The sequence below is a fragment of the Theobroma umbraticum genome, unplaced genomic scaffold (assembly GCF_002168275.2).
Source record: "Theobroma umbraticum cultivar Fairchild unplaced genomic scaffold, ASM216827v3 scaffold_56.0, whole genome shotgun sequence".
In the NCBI taxonomy this organism is placed as follows: Eukaryota; Viridiplantae; Streptophyta; class Magnoliopsida; order Malvales; family Malvaceae; genus Theobroma; species Theobroma umbraticum.
The window spans coordinates 5,079,320-5,100,042 of record NW_018397256.1 but is presented as its reverse complement, the minus strand read 5'-3'; the positions used below and the strand labels follow the sequence as shown (position 1 = coordinate 5,100,042).

Here is a 20,723-nt window from a genome sequence, read left to right as displayed (position 1 = left end):
AAATTGTGGCATTCTTGATTCTCCTAAATCTATCAGCATGTATGTCATTTTAAAGTTGAGAAAAGAAAAACCAGTACTTTTCCCTGTTGTAGCTCTTGCATATGTCGATCTTTTCTCTTTCTCTGTCATTTTCTTTTTGCTTCCTTTTTTCTTATTTGCTAAATGTCTTTTGATTTTTCTATTCTTTTTAGGAAAATGTGATGAAGAATCATCAGTTTTCCTTTTACCTTTCCCCATTTCGGCTACCTTGTGAGTGAAAGAAGTTTTTGCCATGGGTTTTTCCTTCTTAAGGTGTCCTGGGTTTTTGAGAAAAATATGGAGAAGAAAATCTAAAGTCTTTTGGGTATTTAATTTTCAATATAACTGATTCACTCAATTGGTGGGGGGGTCTTTAATGGGGAGTTATAACTAGTTACTCACGTTTTGAGTGGGACCTATCTCGTACCACCTACCTATTTTTTTTTTTGAAAATTTCCCATGCAATACCTTTTCTCTTTCACAATTGTCTTTTAATCAATTAGAGGAAGGCCTAATCGATTACAATGTTTTTGACTTGGAAGTACTTCAACTACCAGACTTGCACTAATCGGTTAAGGGAGTTGCTAATTGATTATTACCTAACTAACTTAGGTTAATTCCCATAACACAGAATTGTTTTAATTTATTAGAGAAATCATTAACTGATTAGAATGAATTTTATCTTTCATGTATGGTCTTTCAACTAACCAAAAAAATTCACTAATGAATTACACCAAGCAATAGACTTTTTCATCATGCAATATATATATATATATGATCAAAAATATCATCACTTTAGCATAATTCAGATTTCACTAGCATTAATCATCCCTAAATCTCTCTTAATTCTACAAAATTCTTCTTCATTCAATAGTTTTGTGAAAATGTCAGCTAATTGATGCAAGGTGTCCACAAAATCTATCTCAATATCTCCTTTAGGCATATGATCTCAAATGAAATGATGTCTAATTTCAATGTGCTTGATTCTAGAGTGTTGAACAGGGTTTTTGGAGATATTTATGACACCCATATTGTCAAAATAAATGGGAACTCTATGCATAGCCATTCCAAAACTATTTAGTTGTTGCCTAATCCATAGAATTTGTGCACAATAACTACTTAGTGATATATACTCAGTTTCAACAATTTATAGAGAAATAGAATTTTGCTTCTTGCAAAACCAAGACACAAGCACGTTTCCATGAAATTGACAAGTACCATTAATGGTTTTTTTCAAAAACTCCATTTTGTTGTGGAGTTCTAAAATCAGAAAAATTGTAATCAAAACCATATTCATTACAAAAAATTTCAAAATTATTACTTTCAAATTCATCACCATGATCACTCCTAACACTATTAATGGTGAAGTCTTTTTCATTTTGAACTCTTTTACAATTTTTAACAAAAATTGATAATGCATCATCTTTATGAGCAAGAAAGTATACCTATGTATATCTAAAGTAACCATCTACAATAACATAGCCATATGGCTTGCCCCTTAGAATAGCAATACTAATTAGTCCAAACAAGTTCACATGTAATAGTTCAAGTGACCTAGAAGTTGTTATGACTTTCTTGGATTTAAAGGAACTTTTAACTTGTTTCCCAAATTGCATGCATCACAAACCTTGTCATTTTTAAATGAAATCTTTGGAAGTCCAATGACCAAGACTTTTCTTAAAAATTTTGAAATTGCATGCATACTAGCATGTCCTAACCTTCTATGCCATAACCAACTATCACAAACATCATTGGCAATAAAGCATGATTCACTAGTTTTAATTTCATCAAGGAAAACGACATACATATTTTTAATTCTTTTGCCAATGAATGCTACTTCATTAGTGTTAACATCAATTACTTGACTTGCATGAGAATCAAAGCATACTCTAAAACCTCTATCACAAAGTTGACTAATGCTTAGCAAATTATGTTTTAAACCTTTAACAAATAAGACATACTTGATCTATGTTTGAGATGTGTTACCAATGGTTCCAATTCCTTGGATAATACCCTTGGAGTCATCACCAAAAGAAACACTACCACACTTCTTCTTATCAAGCTTAGCAAATAAGTTTTCATTGCTGGCCATATGTCTCGAGCAACCATTATCAAAGTACCAAGGCTGTCTTTTCTTTAGTTGAGCTTCAAAGCATTGATTCTTTTGTCTTTACTCAACTTACAAAACAGATTTTCAGTTTTTCTTTAAAGGTACCCATACTTTGATAGGTCCTTGAAGGTTAGCAATCACATGGGATTCTTTTGGAACCTAAACCAATTTGGTTCTAGGAAAGATACTATTAGACTGGAAAAAGATACTATTAGAATGGAAACATTCATAAGACAAGCAACTTTTCCTACTACACACATAATAGTGACATGAGACAGCATTAATTTTCCTTCTAAGCTTGTTTTTTTTTTTAAACCCTTCTTCATCTTTTCATTTCAATTTCAATCCTTTATCTTTATTAACTTTAAGTGCAGCATTTTCATCAATAACTCTTTGTAATTCTAATCTTTTGCTTTCCAATTCAAGTTTCAAGAATTCAAAATCAGTTTTGGATTGTTCTAGTTCAATTTGAAGCATGTTCCTTTGATCAAAAACATAGTGGTACTCATGCTTTATTTTTTTTCTAATTCATCATTCATTACAACAACCTTTTTCTTCATAGTCTTATATTTAAAACAAAATTTTCAAATTCAACATATAGACAGTCATATTAATCTTGCAAATCTTCATAAAAAATATCACATGAATTAAAAGTTATCTCAATTTTTTTTTCGTTAGCCATCAAGCAGAAATTGGCTCTTTCTTTCAATTTTTCTTTTTCCTCTTTTGAACTTGATGAATCACTATTAGACCATGTTGCTTCCACCATTGCTCTTTTTGGTTTCTTCATTTTCTTTGAGCAATAAGCATTCTGATATGAAGTATCCTAGTTTTTTGCATTTAAAACACACCATCTCATTTTTTTTGCTGAAATCACATTTGTGCTTATTTTTCTAAGAGGGACTTTGATCCATCTTGTAATTTTTTCTTCCAAACTTTCTGCCTTTTTGTCCCAATAGCTTTCTAAATCATCAAGCCATTATAGTTTTCTCTTCATTATCATCACTTGATAGTTCTTCTAATTCCTCAAGTAAACTAATCTTGAGTGCTAAATTTTTCTTCTTCTCTTTGGCTTTTTTCTTTTCCTTCTTTTTTCTTCTTTCATTTCAAGTTCATGTGAAAACAATGGGTTACAAATTTTATCAAGTATGACCACATTGAGATTTTTGGCCTCTCGAATAACTGTGACTTTAGATTTCCAACTATTGGGAAGACATCTAAGTAATCTTTTTACTAACTCATGTTCACGAATGGTTTTATCAAGTTGATTGAGTTTGTTTGTAATATTGGTAAACCTATTAAACATGGTAATGACATTTTTACCTTGTTTCATTTTAAACATTTCATAATTATGGATAAAATAATTTTGGACTTCTTTACTTGTGATATCCCTTTATGAATAACTTTAAGTTTTTTTCAAATCTTTTTAACTGTTGTACAACTAAAGATTTTATTAAATTCTAAAAAAGTATATGCACAATGAACCGAAAACTATTAAAATTTAGAACAATTCAACCCAACCGAAATCTAATTCAACTTGTCAACTTGCCGAAATGCAAAGTTGACAGTTTATTTATTTATTTATTATAAAGAGTTGAGAGTTTAACCGATGACCTAATAAAATTCAAAAATGGTAAACAAAAGAAAAATTAGAGTTTAGATACAAGGAGAATCATCAATTTAATTAAATGAATCATTTTGAGTTTTTATCTTTTTATTACAACCAATTAATTTCTCATACAATTATTTACATTCGATTAAACCCTTATGGCAATGAAAAACATGGACAACAACTCATTTTCAATTAAAACCTTATGCCAACGAAAAACCTGGACACCAACTCCTTTTACAAATTAAGACAAAAATGTCACGTTAAATTGATTGTCATGTGATCAAAATGTAAAGAAGAGAAACAAACGTAGAGCACATCAATTTCCATGTGGGTAATTGCCCACGTCAACATTGTCCCGTGGCAAAAAAAAAACAAAACTCAACGCTGCCATTTAGCTAACAAAGGCTACCATTTTCATCCGCATAGAGATTTAATTACGTGAAAATAATTGCCCGATAACTCAATTGATTGTGATAAAAAAGTGGAAACTCAAGTGTAAGATTTAATTAAGTTCAGGGACTTCTTTCATATTTAAGCCAACAAATAAGCATTAGCAGGTCCATGCCGAATGTCCAACTCGGGAAAGTTCTCAAGTGGGGAAGGGGAAGGTACAAAATGTAAGAAAATTAAGACTAAAATGATTACCGTTAACAAAAATTTTACATGTACACCAGAGGTTTACCCAAAAAATCAAAGCAGAAAATTCAGGAAGGTCAATTACCAACAATGCCCACGACTCAAAGTTCTACCGGATCATACCAAGCAAACACCATTCCCCCATTCCTCCCTCTGGCCTGATCACATAGCAGCAAGCTTTGTTTCTTCTCACCAAGAGTTAGCCACTTCCAGATTTAAGTGTATTACTCAACCTACAATGATGAGAAATGAATTCCCTTACGACTTCAAAACAAAGATCTAACAGGCAAAGAGAATTGAAAAAGCTTCAGTTTTGTTTCTATTGACATTGCTACTTGTGCTAACTAGTTCAGTGGATTTCATTCAACCATCAATCCGCAGAGGCCAAAACATGTCTCCTAAAGGTGAACATAATGAAACAGAACATCACAAGAGCAAGTAGCCATTTACATGCCTTATTACCTTCTTGATGGGATGGTAGTGTTCATGAACCAATCAATGTGCATAAACAATGACTCAAAACTCAATTAGTGTTTAAAAATGATAATTGTTCAAGCAGTGGATAGATTTACTCGAAACTTCTTTCTATTATTGAAAAGATGCACAGAACATGGACATACTGAAGTTTGAAGTTGTTAATAAATTCGTGAAAAAAAAAAATCATCATAGCATAGGCTGCAAAGTGAGCAATTTGTAATTGCTGAATTTTATGGATTCGAGGGGCAATTTTACCAAGAAAATTCAAGGATAACATGAATTAGAAGTGACACAAATCTTACCAGTCCAAGCCTTCAAAAAGACCTTCCCCTTTTATTGCTGAAGTTTTAAAAATAGCCCATTGGCGGTTTTTTATCTTGTGTAACTCCAAAGCCTCGGTCACTGCAGCATCATCAAGTGCACCTGGAAGATCCTGTATAAACCAAAAACATGACATAAATAATTACAAGAAAAAATCATAAATAAAAAATAGTCAAAGAGGCTTACAATCTTTGATCACTAAATCAAACAGTCATTCCTCTTTTTTTGGCTAAATATTTTTAACATTGTACTTGGCAACTTAAATTTGAAATAAAGGATTTGGATTACAAATTTAGTACTATTAATTTGAGCAATAGAATTCATAGAACAATGATATTCATAACTACTTTAAACATAATGTGTACAATCATGCTCAGAATGTGTATGGCAAACAAATTCCAAATTCAGTCTCAAATTTATGCTCCCAATGCAGCATAAGAAACGGCATATCACTTCCTTTTGCATGGGCACATTCAATAAGGGCTTCTAATACCATGCACATAATCAGCTTTCTCTCAATGTCACACATAAGAAAAGCAAAATATTAGTTCTACAGTAGCCCCAAGAAAAAGAATGGCACCAACCTGCTTATTCGCAAAAATAAGAACTACTGCTCCTCTTAGCTCCTCCTCCTGAAAAAGACTCAGACTTGAAACTATTCAAGAAGAAGCATGATAAAATATATAAACAAGCATTGACAAATAAATAGAACAATGTAAACACCAAGCAAAAGAAGTTGATTGCAGATGCATAAACAAGTCCTCTTAATTGATAGCCCTCTTAATGTAAACTATTCAAAGAGGTTTGCTTTATTTCCTTTCACGGGAGATGAGAAAAAGATAAAGAAGTCCTCTGAATCTGCTTTGACATAAATAAATTAAATACAGAAAAGGCAAAAGTAATACAGCAAGGCTATAAGTCTATAACAACCTGAACTACCATTTAAAAATTGAAGTAAATTCTGTAAGTAAAATAACATTCAGGGGAGAGAAAGGCGAGGGCAGAAAGACAATAGAGCATTTCCATGCATCATTCTTTCTTTTGGTCAAACTTCTAAAATCCAACAATTCCAACATTGGACCTCGAACCTTACAGGGCAATGATTTAAATGTTATCTTCACAGCACGGAATATTTCTAAGATGGATCATAGCAAGAATATAGGATGTTTTACAGAGAAAGGCTAGTACAGTACAGCCAATATGATGAATAAAACTTAAAGAGTTTACCTCCAAGATTGCATGAAATTCTTCTTTAGCAATCACCAGCCTATCAGTATCACTTGAATCAACAACATAGATTATAGCCTGAGTATTTGGAAAGTAGCATCTCCAATATGGCCTGTAGTGCAAAAGGAAATAAGAAACTAGGCTGGTGGTCTATTGCTGGGAGCACTATTTGATTAAGTTATTATAGGGAAACAACATAAGTCACATGCTAAAAATCAAATAGAATGAGCGATCTTTTTGTCTGGCACAAATACACCATAGGATGCAAAATATTATTTTATTTCACAAATTTTAGACATTAAAATAACCTGGAATAATGCTAATCAATAACATCACAATTCCTAATTACAAGAGTGGTATAAAGAGAATAATTCCATTAACACAACATTGAAATGCCATGACAGACTCAAAATCAGTTTGCTGTAAAGTAAGAAAGAAAAACACAAAGTCATTTCTAAAAACATTTAAATGTTAATAAACCATAGGCATAAACCTAGGTTCAGATTGTACAGAAAAAGCAGTCTTTTATACTCTCTCACTCTCTCCCTCTCTCTCTCTTTCTCTCTCACGCACACACAGACACAGTGATTAAGGTAGTTTAGACTAACTTGCAGCTTTTTAAAGATCTTCATTCTAGATATTTTTAGCGATAATTAATCCGATTAAATTTAACAGAAATATAAATCTATAAATATCCAACCATGCATGTCCTACATTCGCTTCAAGTAGCAGCATAAGTATAAAGGGAAGCACTCCACAATACCAATAAAATTCATTACTAGCTTAGTCCCAAGCTGAATGTCCATTTTCTTTTCGAATGTCTCACAACTTTGTCCTCTTTCTATTTGTAAACCCTAACACTTATTTTTTTCCATACATCACATTAATTTTGATTAAATTACCTTTTTGATCGCTTAACTGTTCCAGACTTTCTGTTTTGATCACCCAACTTTGAAAAATAATGTTAAGGTCACCAACATTTATAAGGTGTTATTATTTTGGTCACTTAGTCATAAGAAGATAACAACTCTTCCACATGGCATTCCATGTTAGCTGCTTTGCCACGTGGCAATAAAAAATTAAAAGAGAAGAACTAAAATTTTTTTCCTCATCATGTGCCAGAGTAGCTAGGGTGGATTGTTGTGTGGAATTATAAGGGAGAGGTCTATTATCTTTTAATGGCTTAGTAACAAAAACATTAACACTTAAAAACCTTGGTGATCAAAACATTATTTTTCTAAGTTGGGTGACAAAAACAGCTGCCTGTACACAAAATGAAAATAATATAATGCAAGAAATAAAGAAAAAAGTTGCATGTTTAGAAAAGTTACCTAATACTAGTCTGTCCACCTGCATCAGTAAATGATAACGATGTCATCAGGACAAGAAGTCAGACATCACTTATGTTCTGAACAATTAAATGGCTAAAACTAATAAAAGAAAGCAAAATTACCAGACAAGATATTCAATTTCAGTTTACTGCTATGGGATTAAAATTCCATGACTTGATAATTTGAATAACGGCAAATTAGCATCAGAAAAGAAAAACCTATTCAATGTAGGTTTGCAGAAATAAAGCTTGGATTGGCAGCCAAAGGAAAGTTTCATTTGTTCTGGTTTCTCTTAAGTTTTGAGACAGATGTCTCAAATAAGTAAATTTTATTTCATCCAGCTTTAACAAAGTAATGCTCTGATTATAAATTGTCATCAGTTCTCTTGAATATGCTTCAAGTTGTTACTTACTATGCTGGTTTCTCAGATAAGAAACCTAAAACAGATACATAAAGATATTGACAAAAGGCAAAAGAATCATGTAAATTGTGGATTGAAAGCCAGATCCAGCTACTTTATGCTATTGAGGTTAAGGTAACATAAGTATTAATTATCTCCAGTCAAAGCTTTGATATACAAAACTATGAAGCTTCGAATTCTTGGAATATTAACTGTTTCACCATAAGTTTTGATGATTAGGATGTTTTTTAATTAATTTGAATATACATTTGATGCCAAATTTTCTCATTTATTCCACCTTTAAACAATCAAATCGATATGAAAATATAATCAAATTGGCAGGACATTGCTATAACAACTCTACTATACATGTTAAAGATCTAGATCAGGAAGTACTGGTAGGCATACCTAAATCCCAAACTTGAAATTTGATGTTATTGTACTGTACTGTTTCGACATTAAATCCAATTGCTGCACCATGCAGAAGAAAACAAATCAAAAACCAATTCTTAAATATAAAAGAAACCTTTGATTTGCTAAGTGCAAATCTTAACTTCCCTACTTTTAGTGATAACAGCATATCAAATGCTCAGTAATTTCTTTTCTCAAACATAAAGAAATAAAGAAAATGGAAAAAGGAAAACTAACTTGGAATTGTGGAGACAACTTCACCCATCTGAAGCCGATCTGCAACCAAAAACCCCAAAACGAAAAGCACAAAATAATCAAAAAATAGCAAACACCCATTTCATAAATCCTGATATTAAAATGGGTCTCACTTAAAAACATAAAAAGAATGAGAAACTATACAAAGAATGGTGGTTTTGCCAGCATTGTCGAGGCCGAGAACAAGGATCCGAGCCTCCTTGTTTCCAAAGAGAGAAGAGAACATTCTTGTAAAAAGTATACCCATCTCGTTAAATACAAATAAAATTACTCTCTCAGTGCATGAATTTGGATCAGATCTGCGAAGCAGCACCCCTTCGATTTTCCTCCCTGCACAAAAGGAGAGAGCCTGTTTGCAAGAGGAGTTGAGATTTCGTGAGGGGCTGAAATGAGATTTCGATAAGTAGAGGGGAGAGAATTGCAAAGGCTGAAACTATCCCCCTTTTTTTGGTTGGAGGTGATTTCTAATATATTCCTGGGAATCGAATCGAATCGAAATGGAGACAGAATAGAGAGAAGAGAGAGAAGCAACGAAACATTGGGTGCAATTCTGTGCGGTAATCAACAGTTGCAGCCAATATATGATTGGGCCACGTTGTTCATCATGAAGTCGTAGGATTTCGTAAATTGCTGACGCGATGACGTCCAGCCAGGGTCGTTGATTTTGGGAGGGAAAAATAACGGCTGCTGTCTGTTATGAACCACCGAAGCATAAGCACATGCAAAACTTATTAATTAAATACTAAATATTTAATTATAGTGCTTAAATGATAAAAAATTTTGGAAATGTTGACGCTGTTCAATCTTTTAGATTGGATCTGTTTCTCCTCCATTCGTCTGCTGCACCATGCATACATTATACATATTGAAGGAAGAGAAGATGTAGCTAGATCGATGGAATGCAATAATTAAGGAGAAAAAGAAATATAAACAACATATGAACTACGGTACTTAATGATTGGTCAAAACCGAAAAAGGATCTTTAGAATATCATCTGGTGGTTTTTGCGAAGCTCGACCATGCAGAGTTAACCATTTACTCCTAAAATTAGAATAAAGATGGATGGATGTTCAGGGTTTTCTCAAGCCTGGCCATGGTGAGTACCTCTGGAATCTGGGCATTGCTCATGCTAGCTGATAATGCAACTATTTTCTTTGGTTCCTAATTGACATTTTCACATATGTGTTTTAATTTATCTTCTTTTCACTCTTCAAAAATATTATGTTTTTCAGTTCTGATTCTGAAACGCACGAATGGAAGTAGATTGAGATCATATTAATTTATGAGTGCAAGTCTACTTTATGTGAATGAATATGTGGTGAATCAGAATTTTCCACCCATCTTTTCCCATTGGAAATTAAGGTACTGCCATGTATGGATAGCCATTTAACAGGATACCATTTTTCACTTCCTTTTTGTCTTTGGCATGTAATTATTACATTACATAAAAGTTAATTTTTAATAATATGTATATTATTTTAATAAATTTTTTAATTTTAATTTATATATACACAATATGGTTCTATGAAGTTAAATAATAACGTATAAATATTATATATTGATAATATATCAAATATAAATCTATATTAAATTACACAATTGAAGTAATTCTCTACTTTAACTTATAATTTAAACCTAATACTTTCAAATTGATTGTGAACATAATTTATAACAATTAATGTTGCATTTGCATGTATTAATCCGGAAAGAAAGGGAGAAAGGAATATGTATCATGCGAATGAGGTGAGAAGCCACGTTTCTTGAATTTCATAAAGATTGAAGTCGAGCCCAATTGCATCACCCTCTTAAATTTCCATTTTCCAACAAGGTTTTATCCTCTTATCCGTGAATAACTATTGCAAAATTTGTCTAAAAGTCCGCGGTTTACGCAACTAATTGCGGGAAAGTAACTTTTATTTATTGAAATTTTATGTTATTACGAAAAGATTATCTCCATTGATCCTTCGTAATGAATGTTATACATTGAGTGAGATTTAAAAAGCAAAAGATATTAGGTTTATGTTAGAGAAGTTACAAATGGATGCGTATTCTCAATTACTTGTACTTATACCATGAGCTCAATTAAAGTTTCTGTTAAGCCTAGCTACCAATTAGAGTGTATAGGGCTTAATTTTAAACCTAATTACATACGAGTATTGGATACCTATGACTAATCACGTACCACGATTTGGCAACCTTAATTCATATCCGCTAATGACCCTCCCTTTTAAACCCATATATATGCCAACCTTGGAAAGAACATTAACGAGAATCACTCTTTCAGCTTTTACATCATGGGCTGTTTTAAATGCCTCTCATGCTGCTTTTCTTTCTAATCACCTTTTCTTCACCTCGACTCGGGCTGCCACTTTTGAGATCCGAAATCAGTGCCCTTCACAGTATGGGCAGCAGCAGTTCGTGGTGCAGGTCGCCAACACAACCGAAGCCAAGAATGGACGATGAGCGCGAGGCCCGGAACAGCACAAGCTCGAATATAGGCTTGAACCAAGTGGACCTTCGACGCATCAGGTCGTGGCCGGTGCGAGACAGGTTTTTGCAATGGGCTCCTAGAATGCCAGGCTTGTTGTTCGCCCCCAAACACACTAGCTGAATATGCTTTAAATCAGTTCTACAGCCTGTCTCTTTCGACATCTGGCTTGTTGATGGGTTCAATGTTCCTAAGGACTTTAGCCCAATATCTGGCAAGGTGCCGTGGATTCAGATGCACTACTGACATCAATGGGCAGTGCCCAAACCTGCTTAGAGCCCCATCTGGGTGCAATCCATGCACGATTGTCAAGGCCGGCCAATATTGTTGCGACTCAGGGACTTGTAGGCCGACAGAAATCTCCGGATTTTACAAGCAGAGATGCCTTGACGCTTATAGCTGCCCCAAGGATTGATCCAACTAGCACCTTCACGCCCGTCCTGGTGGAACAAACTACAGGGTCATCTTTTGTCCCTGAAGCAGCTTTGAGCAGAGTATTAGTGAAAATGCGCCCTCTCTTTCTTCTGGTTAATTTATAACGTTGCAGGCTTGCAAAGAATAAATGTTTCTAAGGGTCAAGTAATAAAGGTTTTGCTAACTGGTTTTACATTTGTAGAGACTGCAATCTTTCAATGAAGGAACCAAAAAAGAAAAAAAGTAAAGAAAATAAAAGACACCACTTATTCAATAAAACTCAATAATTTGATTAAGATTTTACTCTCAAACAATTTGGCAACTCCATTTTACAACTATAATATTCTAGCCTTTCAATCTATGCCTGTTTGTATTTTGGATCCAAGAAAAGCTTATCAAAGTGCCTTACAGTTCCTTTAAACAACATACAAGTAGATTCATCATCAATGGAGCATAGGCATGAACTTTCGTCTTTCAGCAGCTGATAGAATATCTCAATCTATATATAATCTATACTTTTGTAGTTCAGACATCTTTTTGGGTAGTGAAACAATATTCAGGTGCTTGGACGGTTGAATCTGGCAGAGTTGCTCCAACTTCAAATGTCATCACGTGTGTTATTATTCCTGAAAAATTTTCCTGTTATTGAGTCTATATATATATATATATATACACATACATACACACATATTGCATAACTGTAAAAGAAACATAAAAAAAAAAAACCTGTAAAAGAAACATGCAAATACGTCAAGAGCTGTGCTGCAAACCTGAAATTATTTAATCTATGATTTCTAGTTTCAGCGGTGAAAGTCAAAAATTTTACAGAACCGAAGCAAATGAATTATTTATAATAAATATATATAGTTTTTTAACTGGACCGAATGAAATTTTATTATTAACATTTATGTATTCATATATTCAGTTTGGCTTGTTGGGTTGCCCGCTTTAATTATATGTAGAAAGAGCAAACTGTCTTCAAATTTCTTCTTTATCAAGGAAAACCTCTCTAGCCAAGAAAAATAAGAAAGGAAAATCGCTTGAATGCTTATACAATCAACGTTTGCATCGTCATAACAAAGTGCATGTAAGTATTTATAAAAAATTAAATGAAAAGAGAACTACACCTAATCACTTTTCAAAATTGAAACTGATCTCATATAAGAAACAAATAAGAATCACGTACCATCATAGAAATCCCATCGAACTGGCCTCTTAGTAGCAACATCTTCATAGTACCAGATGAAATCCACTTTCTCCCCACACGTTACAAAGGAACCCATCCTTGACTTCAGTCCCCAAATAATTAGCCCCATCAAGAAAATCGGGCCTGGGAATGCCAACCCCAAAATCAACGATCTCGCATGTGCCATTCGTGCCTAGAGTGTAGTAAAACGAAGTGCCATTGTTCCACTCTATGTCGTACATAAACACCCCAAGTTGCTTCTGCTGGAGGTTAACATTGCGGCCTTTTGGCCAGTCATACCAGAGGTCAGTGATTTGGTGACCACCGGAGTACAAAGTCATGCAAAGAAGTGCGTGGAATTGTTCAGGCCATGGTGTTGGGTCAGGCCATTGAACTGAAGGATTTATAGATTGCAGAAATATATTTGACGAGGTATGCACAAAAGGAAGTTCTTCAGCCTCATCTCACTTGGGACTTTTTCCTTGTTGAGCCAGATAAGATTCTTTGTTGTTGTTGTTCGCCTTTCTATGCAATATTGACAAAGGGATAATAAAGTTCCCCCCCCCCCCCAAAAAAAAAGGGCAAGGAAAATGAGAACGGATTAAGATAATGGGTGTAACTTGTGTAAGCTTAAATCAGTGGCTGGAAATTTGTCTGCGGAATGGCCATGTTTGCGGGGTAAACAAGTAAATTAAGTTCTACGCAAGGGCCTTCATCGTTTATTTGGCAAGAGATCGGTAAAGGCCCAAACAGAATACTGACTGGAAGCCCATAATTAAAAAGATGCACAACCATATTTTGTATCTAAATGGACTTGATAAATTTACCAAACAATTAAAATGGGAGCATATAAATCTAACTTCTAACATCTAACATAAAAGATACAATGAAAGTTGAGGTACAAGTGACGACAGGAATTTTTAACTTTTTTAAGGATATTGTTGACATTTGGTGGATAAAATTTGGGATGAATTATAGAGAAATGAAGGAGAGAGAACTAAAGATAAAAAGGGGTTACAACAAATGTTAGCTATTTGTGCCATTTTAGTGCAAGTGACATTGACCCTTATTAAAAGTGAACAGCTAGTGAGAGACACCATTAGGCCTCCCTAAATGGCTCAAATTTGGCCCTTATTAAAAGTGAACAGCTAGTGAGAGCCACCATTAGGCCTCCCTAAATGGCTCAAATTTGGTGAGGGTCAAAAATTGCTTTCTTTTAATTCTTCACCTTTAAAAGAAGTCATTATGGACTTCATTAATTGTTGTCTTTAACAAGACCTATGACCCTCTCTAAAATAGTAAAGAATTGATACTAACAAGAATATATATTATTTATTTATTAACATTGTTGATGTTTATAAACTATATACATTTATTATACTTATTCCATACAAATTAGTAATAAATATCATTCATCATAAAACAAATTATTACACATAACCTTATCAAAAAAAAAATTATTGCACAAAAAACAAGCATTCTCATTTATAAATTAATTCTTGAAGTTAAAAAAAATACAACTATGAACTTTGATATATCAATTCTCAAAATAAAAAGCACAATTAATTTTCTTAACACCTGGCTAACAATTCTTTTTTTTGGCATTTCTTTTCTCCATAAACTCGCTTGGTTGTCAATTTTCATGAATTTGTTAATATAATCCTTCATCTTTAATGCTTCAAATTCTTTTATAAGATCGAGACTTTGCATTTGTCTTGTTCTGTCAAAGAATTGAAACTCTTCCATAAGCTTGTCCTAGGCTTCTTTTGCAAACTTGCAAGTCATTATCCTAGTGAAGATTTCGTCTATCGCTACATAATGAATGCATGATAATACGTTCATTCTTTTAACCACCTTTTCACTATGCTATTTAATTTAAGCTATTATGGGGTTAGCTCTAAATGTATAAGGTTCCCTTCTTTGCAAAACAACTTCTTATAGATCAAATGCTCAAAGGTAGGTATTCCTTTTTATTAACCAAATGGAATAATATTTTGCATTGAAGATGTGAGATGTTTGGTGTGTGAAGTTGGATAAGACCATTTGCAAGGTTTCGATTTATAGCATCAAAGAGTTATTTTGCAAGTTTGGTGAAGGCTAAAGTGCTGTTTTTAACTCCCTTAAGATTAGTGAAGCTCTGATATCATGTTGTAGATAATGCATCAAGCAAATAGGTTATTATCTTTAGTTCCCTGCTATCTTATCAAGGAAAACATAGGTTATGCTTAGTATGCTTTATTGGTTTTGTGCCAAGGAAGTAGAATTTTATCCTTGGTTCAAAGGTAATCGAATAAAAGAAAACGTGGTATAAAAGTAAAATAGAAAGAAGAAAAATTGAGAAATAGCAACTAACATATGTTTTTTTTAACTTGAAAATGTATATATTATTGGTCCCAAATAAATGTGCTAGAGGGGGGTGAATAACACTTTTTGGCTCTTACTTAGATTGACTTCTATTTGAGGGTAAGTTAAAAATTAATGATGTGAAGTTAAATGCAAGATGAAGGAATGATTTAACAAAGAATTAAATAAAAAATAAAATAGGGCAAACAATATACAAAGATTTATAGTAGTTCGGTCAAAGACCTACATCCACCACCTTGATTGTTCAACCAAGGATTTTTCAAACCAAATCACTATGAACGGTGAAATTCTCAAGCTTTCACCAAACTTTTACAATGACTTTTCATAAGCTCGGCCACAACTTTTAACAATGGTTTTTTTTTCGAGATCAACTAAAACCTAAAACTAACTTTTTCTAGGTTGAGTTATAACCTATACACTCAATCAAGTTAACCTAAGCTTAATCAATCCCTTTAGAATGACTCGCACATTTTAAGTAATCAAGGATAATAGAAATAAAGAAGTACATATGATCACTAACCTTATCTGAATGATACAAGATGAAGTGCTTAATTTTATTACGAGGATTGAAGTAAAGTGCAAGAAGTACGGAGAGAGTTTTTGCTATCTTTGGGCTTTTTTTGATCTTGGAAGCATCTCTTATGTTTCTTAGAAAGTCCATTTTAAAGTGAGCTTTCATTTGAATTGATGCATGAATTTGAAGATCAACTGTATTTTACCTTAAGTTAAAATTGTGAGATAATTTCAAAAGAAAAATCAGGAAATCATAACTTGGTGAATTGTTATCTTTGAAAAATTCTTATCATTAAGTTTCTTTGTTTTCTTTTATTTTTCTCAAGAACTAGCAAAATCTTAAACTTGGGAGTGTGATAATTCTATTTTATAAAATTATTTTTATCCCAAATTATTCGTAAAAGTTGGCTAAGTTCTTAACTTTAGGCGAGAATTTTGTTATTTTTAGTTAATTTTCTAATTGCTTTGTTTTTATTAAGTTATTTTAATTTTATATTTATTTATCTTAGTTTAGCTATTATTTATTAGTTTTCATGTTTTTATAAGACTCAATTTGGTGAAGAAAGGTTTTTAAGGAGCTTATGCCATGTTTGTACATATCATGGTATTTTAACTAGAACTCTAACTCTAGAAATCCAAATAATGCAATTCTTGGACCATTAGAAAGCTAAGAGACAAAGTTACAACTTTCATGCAAATCACTTTTCCTAGTCCTACCTCGAAGATGGAGAGAAATCACATTGGAAGTTGATAAAGTGCAATAGTCAATGAGATGAAGACATGAGACAAAAGGAGCGTTGTGGCTTAGATGGGGTGAGTCGTGGCATTGAAGAGGAAATTTTGAAAAATTGATGGCAAGAAAGAAAGTTGTAAGGGTCAACTTAAGTCTCTTGGGACCTACACTTATTCTAAGCCCAGATTAAGAATTTTTAGGCCACAGTAGTTTAGTTTAGGGAAAATTAGGTTAAGTTTCAATTATAAATAGTTAGTTTAAAGAGAAGTTAGCAACACACACTGAGGAGAAATTCTAAGAGAGATTCAAGAAGTTAAAAGTTGAGATTGAAGATTGAAGCTCAAGGCTACAAAAATTTGTTTATTTTCTTCTTTAGCGTTTATTATTCTTGTTACTCTTGATGACTAAACTTCTTATGTTTTTATTTATTTTTACAATTATGACCAACTAAATTTCTTTTTCTAGGATTACAATTGAACTCACATGTAGTTTAAATTTTTAATCTCTTTTTTGCTTATTTTCAATGGGATAGAATTGTTTATTCCAATTTGTTCTTAATGCTTTTAATTGACTAGCCACCAATTAAATTAATTTCGAAACTAAACAAACTTGGAGAATGGACTTTAGTGTAAGCTAAAATTGGAATAGCATATGATCATATTTATTTAATTAGATGAATAAATTGAATTGTGTATAGGATAAAAATATACCTATATGCCATATGTAGCTAGTATTAGGCCTAAACTTAATGAGTCTATTTGAATTTCAATTCACATAGGAATATAGTATTTTGGTTAAAGTAGATATTTTTATAAGAGACTAGGGAGAGCATTATAAATAATTGAGGACTCTAGGTTAGCAATTCAACCCATTAGATTAAGTTAAAAGAGAAAGGTAAGACTTAGATGACGCGTGAGAGATACTGTAATCCTAAGCTTTTTAAATTTGATATTTATTCAATTATCTTTTTGTTTTGATTTTTAATTAGTGTTAATTATTTTAGTTTTTGTTAATTAATTTTTAGTTAATTTATTTATCCAAATTTTAATTGTTTGAATAAAATTAAATTATTTTAATTTTCGTACTTAGTAAATTTTTAGAATAATTATCTGAGAGATCAATACTCTACTTTCTAATATACTATCTATTTAATATGTATATTTTCATAGGTAGAATTTTAACTATCAAATTCCCTAAAGGAATGCTTAAAACAAGGTGGTGTTTGTTTTGTCCGCCACTTCTTTAAAGCTTGGCGAATAAAACAAAGTGGTTTTTGTTTTGTCTGCCACTTTCTTTCATTCATCATTACACTTTTTTTATATTATATTATATATATATTTGTCCCTAATTTAAAGACGAGTTAATTGCTCATTGGTCTTCCAAAATTTTTTTATATTCAATTTGATCCTTCAACTTTTTATTAATTACAACTTCACCTTTTAACTTTTCATTATTTACAATTCCAACCCTCAACTTTTTATTTTTTTTCAATTTAGTCCTCCAAATAGAGGTATTCCTCATAGTACAACGATATTAAGTATTATCCTTGGAACCTTTAAAACCACAACTTTAATGCCAAGAACACTTATACTTGTAGAGTAGCAAATCAAACTTTTTCAACATCTCTTTCAATTTCACTTTTGAAATGAGCTTAAGCTCCTCTACCCTTAACTTGAAATCCATTTTGTCTTTTATACCTAGTGTATGATTGAGACTGTCGTAGTGTTTTGAGAATCGGGATGTTACTGTTACGTTTTCCTCATTCTTTTATTAAGAAAATTCATTACTACTAACCTTTCTATTGCCCCAACTTTAGTTTCCTATTACCATTCTTTACTTCTTTACCAAAAATGAGTCACATGACTTACATCCCTCTAGTTTGCAATGTACTTAACTTGTGATTAAAAAGTCATATCCCATTTAGTTTTTACACAGCCTTTTTAGCTTTTGTTTCATGTTCGAACCAAACTTCTTCCTTATTCTACTCCTTTTCTACATTATAAAGACATCTATCACCTGTTGGTGTATTTTCAAAATAAAAGAATTGTCTTTTAATATGAAAAGCTATCTTAGCTCAAAAGCTATGTCGCATCGTATGACTATTGGATTTGTAGGGGAGTTTTTCATATGAATAGCTATGTCTTTTAGAAAAGTGACATGTTGGAAAAACACCTCTAAATCCAAAGGCTATGATAATTGAAAAACATCACAGCTTAGGAGTTTGGATTTAAGAAGATAACTTTTCATATTATAACTCAAAGATTATGTCTTATGGAATGAATGGTTCAATGCTTATTAAAATAATACCTTTATCCAAAGGATTGTGTCTTGCAAAATGCAAAGGTGCCATTAAGATAAAAAGATGCCTTGATGAAAGGATTGCGTCCTTAAGAAAAGACATTTGCAAGCCTATATAAAGGACTTGCTGCTAACTATTTTGACACACCAAAAACAAATAAGACAACAATAAGAGAAGTGTTATGTTCTGGAAATAAACATAAACATTTAAGTTCCCATTATTTACGAAAGGAGTTCAAATTCCTTATAATCTATTTGCTGTAAAAAGCATGCTCTAAGGCCAAACAACTTTGCAAACCTTCAAGTGTATCTAGCAGTTTACTTTCATAAAGTTCAAAGACAAAGTTAGATGTTAGTTTTATTATATCCCTAAGACTATTTGTATAATTCCCTTTTTGCATACTGATTGGTGGGAGCAACATAAGTCTTTACAATAATGTTTATTGAAAGTCTCACCTCGAAGTCAATTTTGTTGATTCCTTGAATTCCATTTAATCCCCATTTGCACAACAATTTTAAGACTTATTTTTTGTGGCATTGGAATTTAAAATGACTTCACTAAAAGAGATAACTACCAACATTGTCAAGTTGGACCATTTTGACGAAGAATCTATGGACAAGATTCATTTGTAGCAAAATGGTCTTACATCATATTATAAGATAAGGTTTCTTTATTTGACATGAATCATGTTGTGCTTGATATGCATAGTAAATGCATATTGGCTAGAAAGAAGTATTTTGTCACATCCATAAATAATTATTTTTTTATGAATCAATTTCATGGGCTTGAATACATGCTTAATAGCTTGAAGTTATATAATATGAATAAAGTTATTGTTATGTCTTCTATAATAAATTTTTCCTTACATGGAAAGACACTAAGAAAACTCTAAAATATAAGAAAAATGAAATGTCTCTCGAGGACCTTATTCATCATCTTCAAATAGAAGAAGATTATTGCAAACAATAAGAACTCAAGCAAAACAAAACAGAAAAAGATTATAATGGGAAGAATCTTGAGACTTCAAAGGTTCATATAATGGAACACAAACCATCAAACAAGATGATTTCATACACCAAAAGAAAACATTCGATTGGAATGAATGATAAAAGTCATGACATCAAAAGGAAAAAAAAAGGTCCATGTTTCCATTGTAACAAACTTGACACTCCAAGACAGAATGTAGAATTTTGAATACAAGACATAAGGAGAGAACAATGACAAGTTTGTTGTTGTGATTTCCAAAGTCAATATTCTTCAAGATGATGGAGCATAGTGGATTCACACTGGTGCAACAAAGCATGTATGTAAAGACAAGAGTTTTTTCAAGTCCTTGGAAGCGGTTATTGATAGAACTATATTATACATGGAAAATTCCTCCACTACACAAGTGAAAGGAAAATGCTCCATGGAACTCATATTTACTTTTGGAAAAGTATTTGTACTAAACAATGTCTATTATCTATTGAAAGTTAGAAAGAATCTTGTGTTCGGTGGCTTTAAATTAGTAATTAAGGCAGATAAGTTCTTCCTTATAAAAGGTGGACAATATGTGGGAAGTGGATACTTCTATGAAGACATGATTAAGCTTAATATTAATAAAAATGTTATTAGTTCTACTTATATTGATGCTTCATTTAATGTTTATGATAATGAAGTATCATTGTCTAATCTATGACAGAATAGATTAGGTCATGTCCATTATAAAAGAATGCATGATATGGCCAAATTAGAGTTGATACGTAATATTGATGGAAATAATTATATGTGTGAGACATGTATGGTTACTAAATCGCAAGAAGCTCATTTCCTAAGGTAGAAAGAAACTCCAAATTGCTTGCATAAATACATTCCAATGTTTGTGACATGCATAGCATTCCATTTGTTGGTGGAAAGAAATACTTCGTAACATTTACATATGACTTATC

General features: G+C 32.3%; 1 protein-coding gene and 2 pseudogenes across 2 annotated transcripts; 1 reads left to right on the top strand and 2 right to left on the bottom strand.

Moving 5' to 3' along the window:
• Positions 1–4,366: 4,366 nt before the first annotated feature.
• ARF3 (ADP-ribosylation factor 3) lies at positions 4,367–9,317 on the bottom strand. Its single transcript, XM_021420193.2, has 8 exons — positions 8,943–9,317; positions 8,781–8,819; positions 8,541–8,603; positions 7,733–7,751; positions 6,402–6,513; positions 5,759–5,806; positions 5,156–5,286; positions 4,367–4,609 (listed from the first exon to the last, which is right to left on the bottom strand). Exons 1-8 carry the CDS (start codon positions 9,043–9,045, stop codon positions 4,576–4,578), a joined length of 549 nt encoding a protein of 182 aa, XP_021275868.1. The 5' UTR covers positions 9,046–9,317; the 3' UTR covers positions 4,367–4,575.
• Positions 9,318–11,012: 1,695 nt separating this feature from the next.
• LOC110410477 (thaumatin-like protein pseudogene) lies at positions 11,013–11,920 on the top strand (annotated as a pseudogene).
• Positions 11,921–11,966: 46 nt separating this feature from the next.
• Positions 11,967–13,434, bottom strand: LOC110410292 (uncharacterized protein At4g14100-like; annotated as a pseudogene). The gene is made up of 2 exons (XR_016350929.1): positions 12,887–13,434; positions 11,967–12,326 (listed from the first exon to the last, which is right to left on the bottom strand). The product of XR_016350929.1 is annotated as an uncharacterized protein At4g14100-like (transcript).
• Between the last annotated feature and the right edge of the window lie 7,289 nt (positions 13,435–20,723).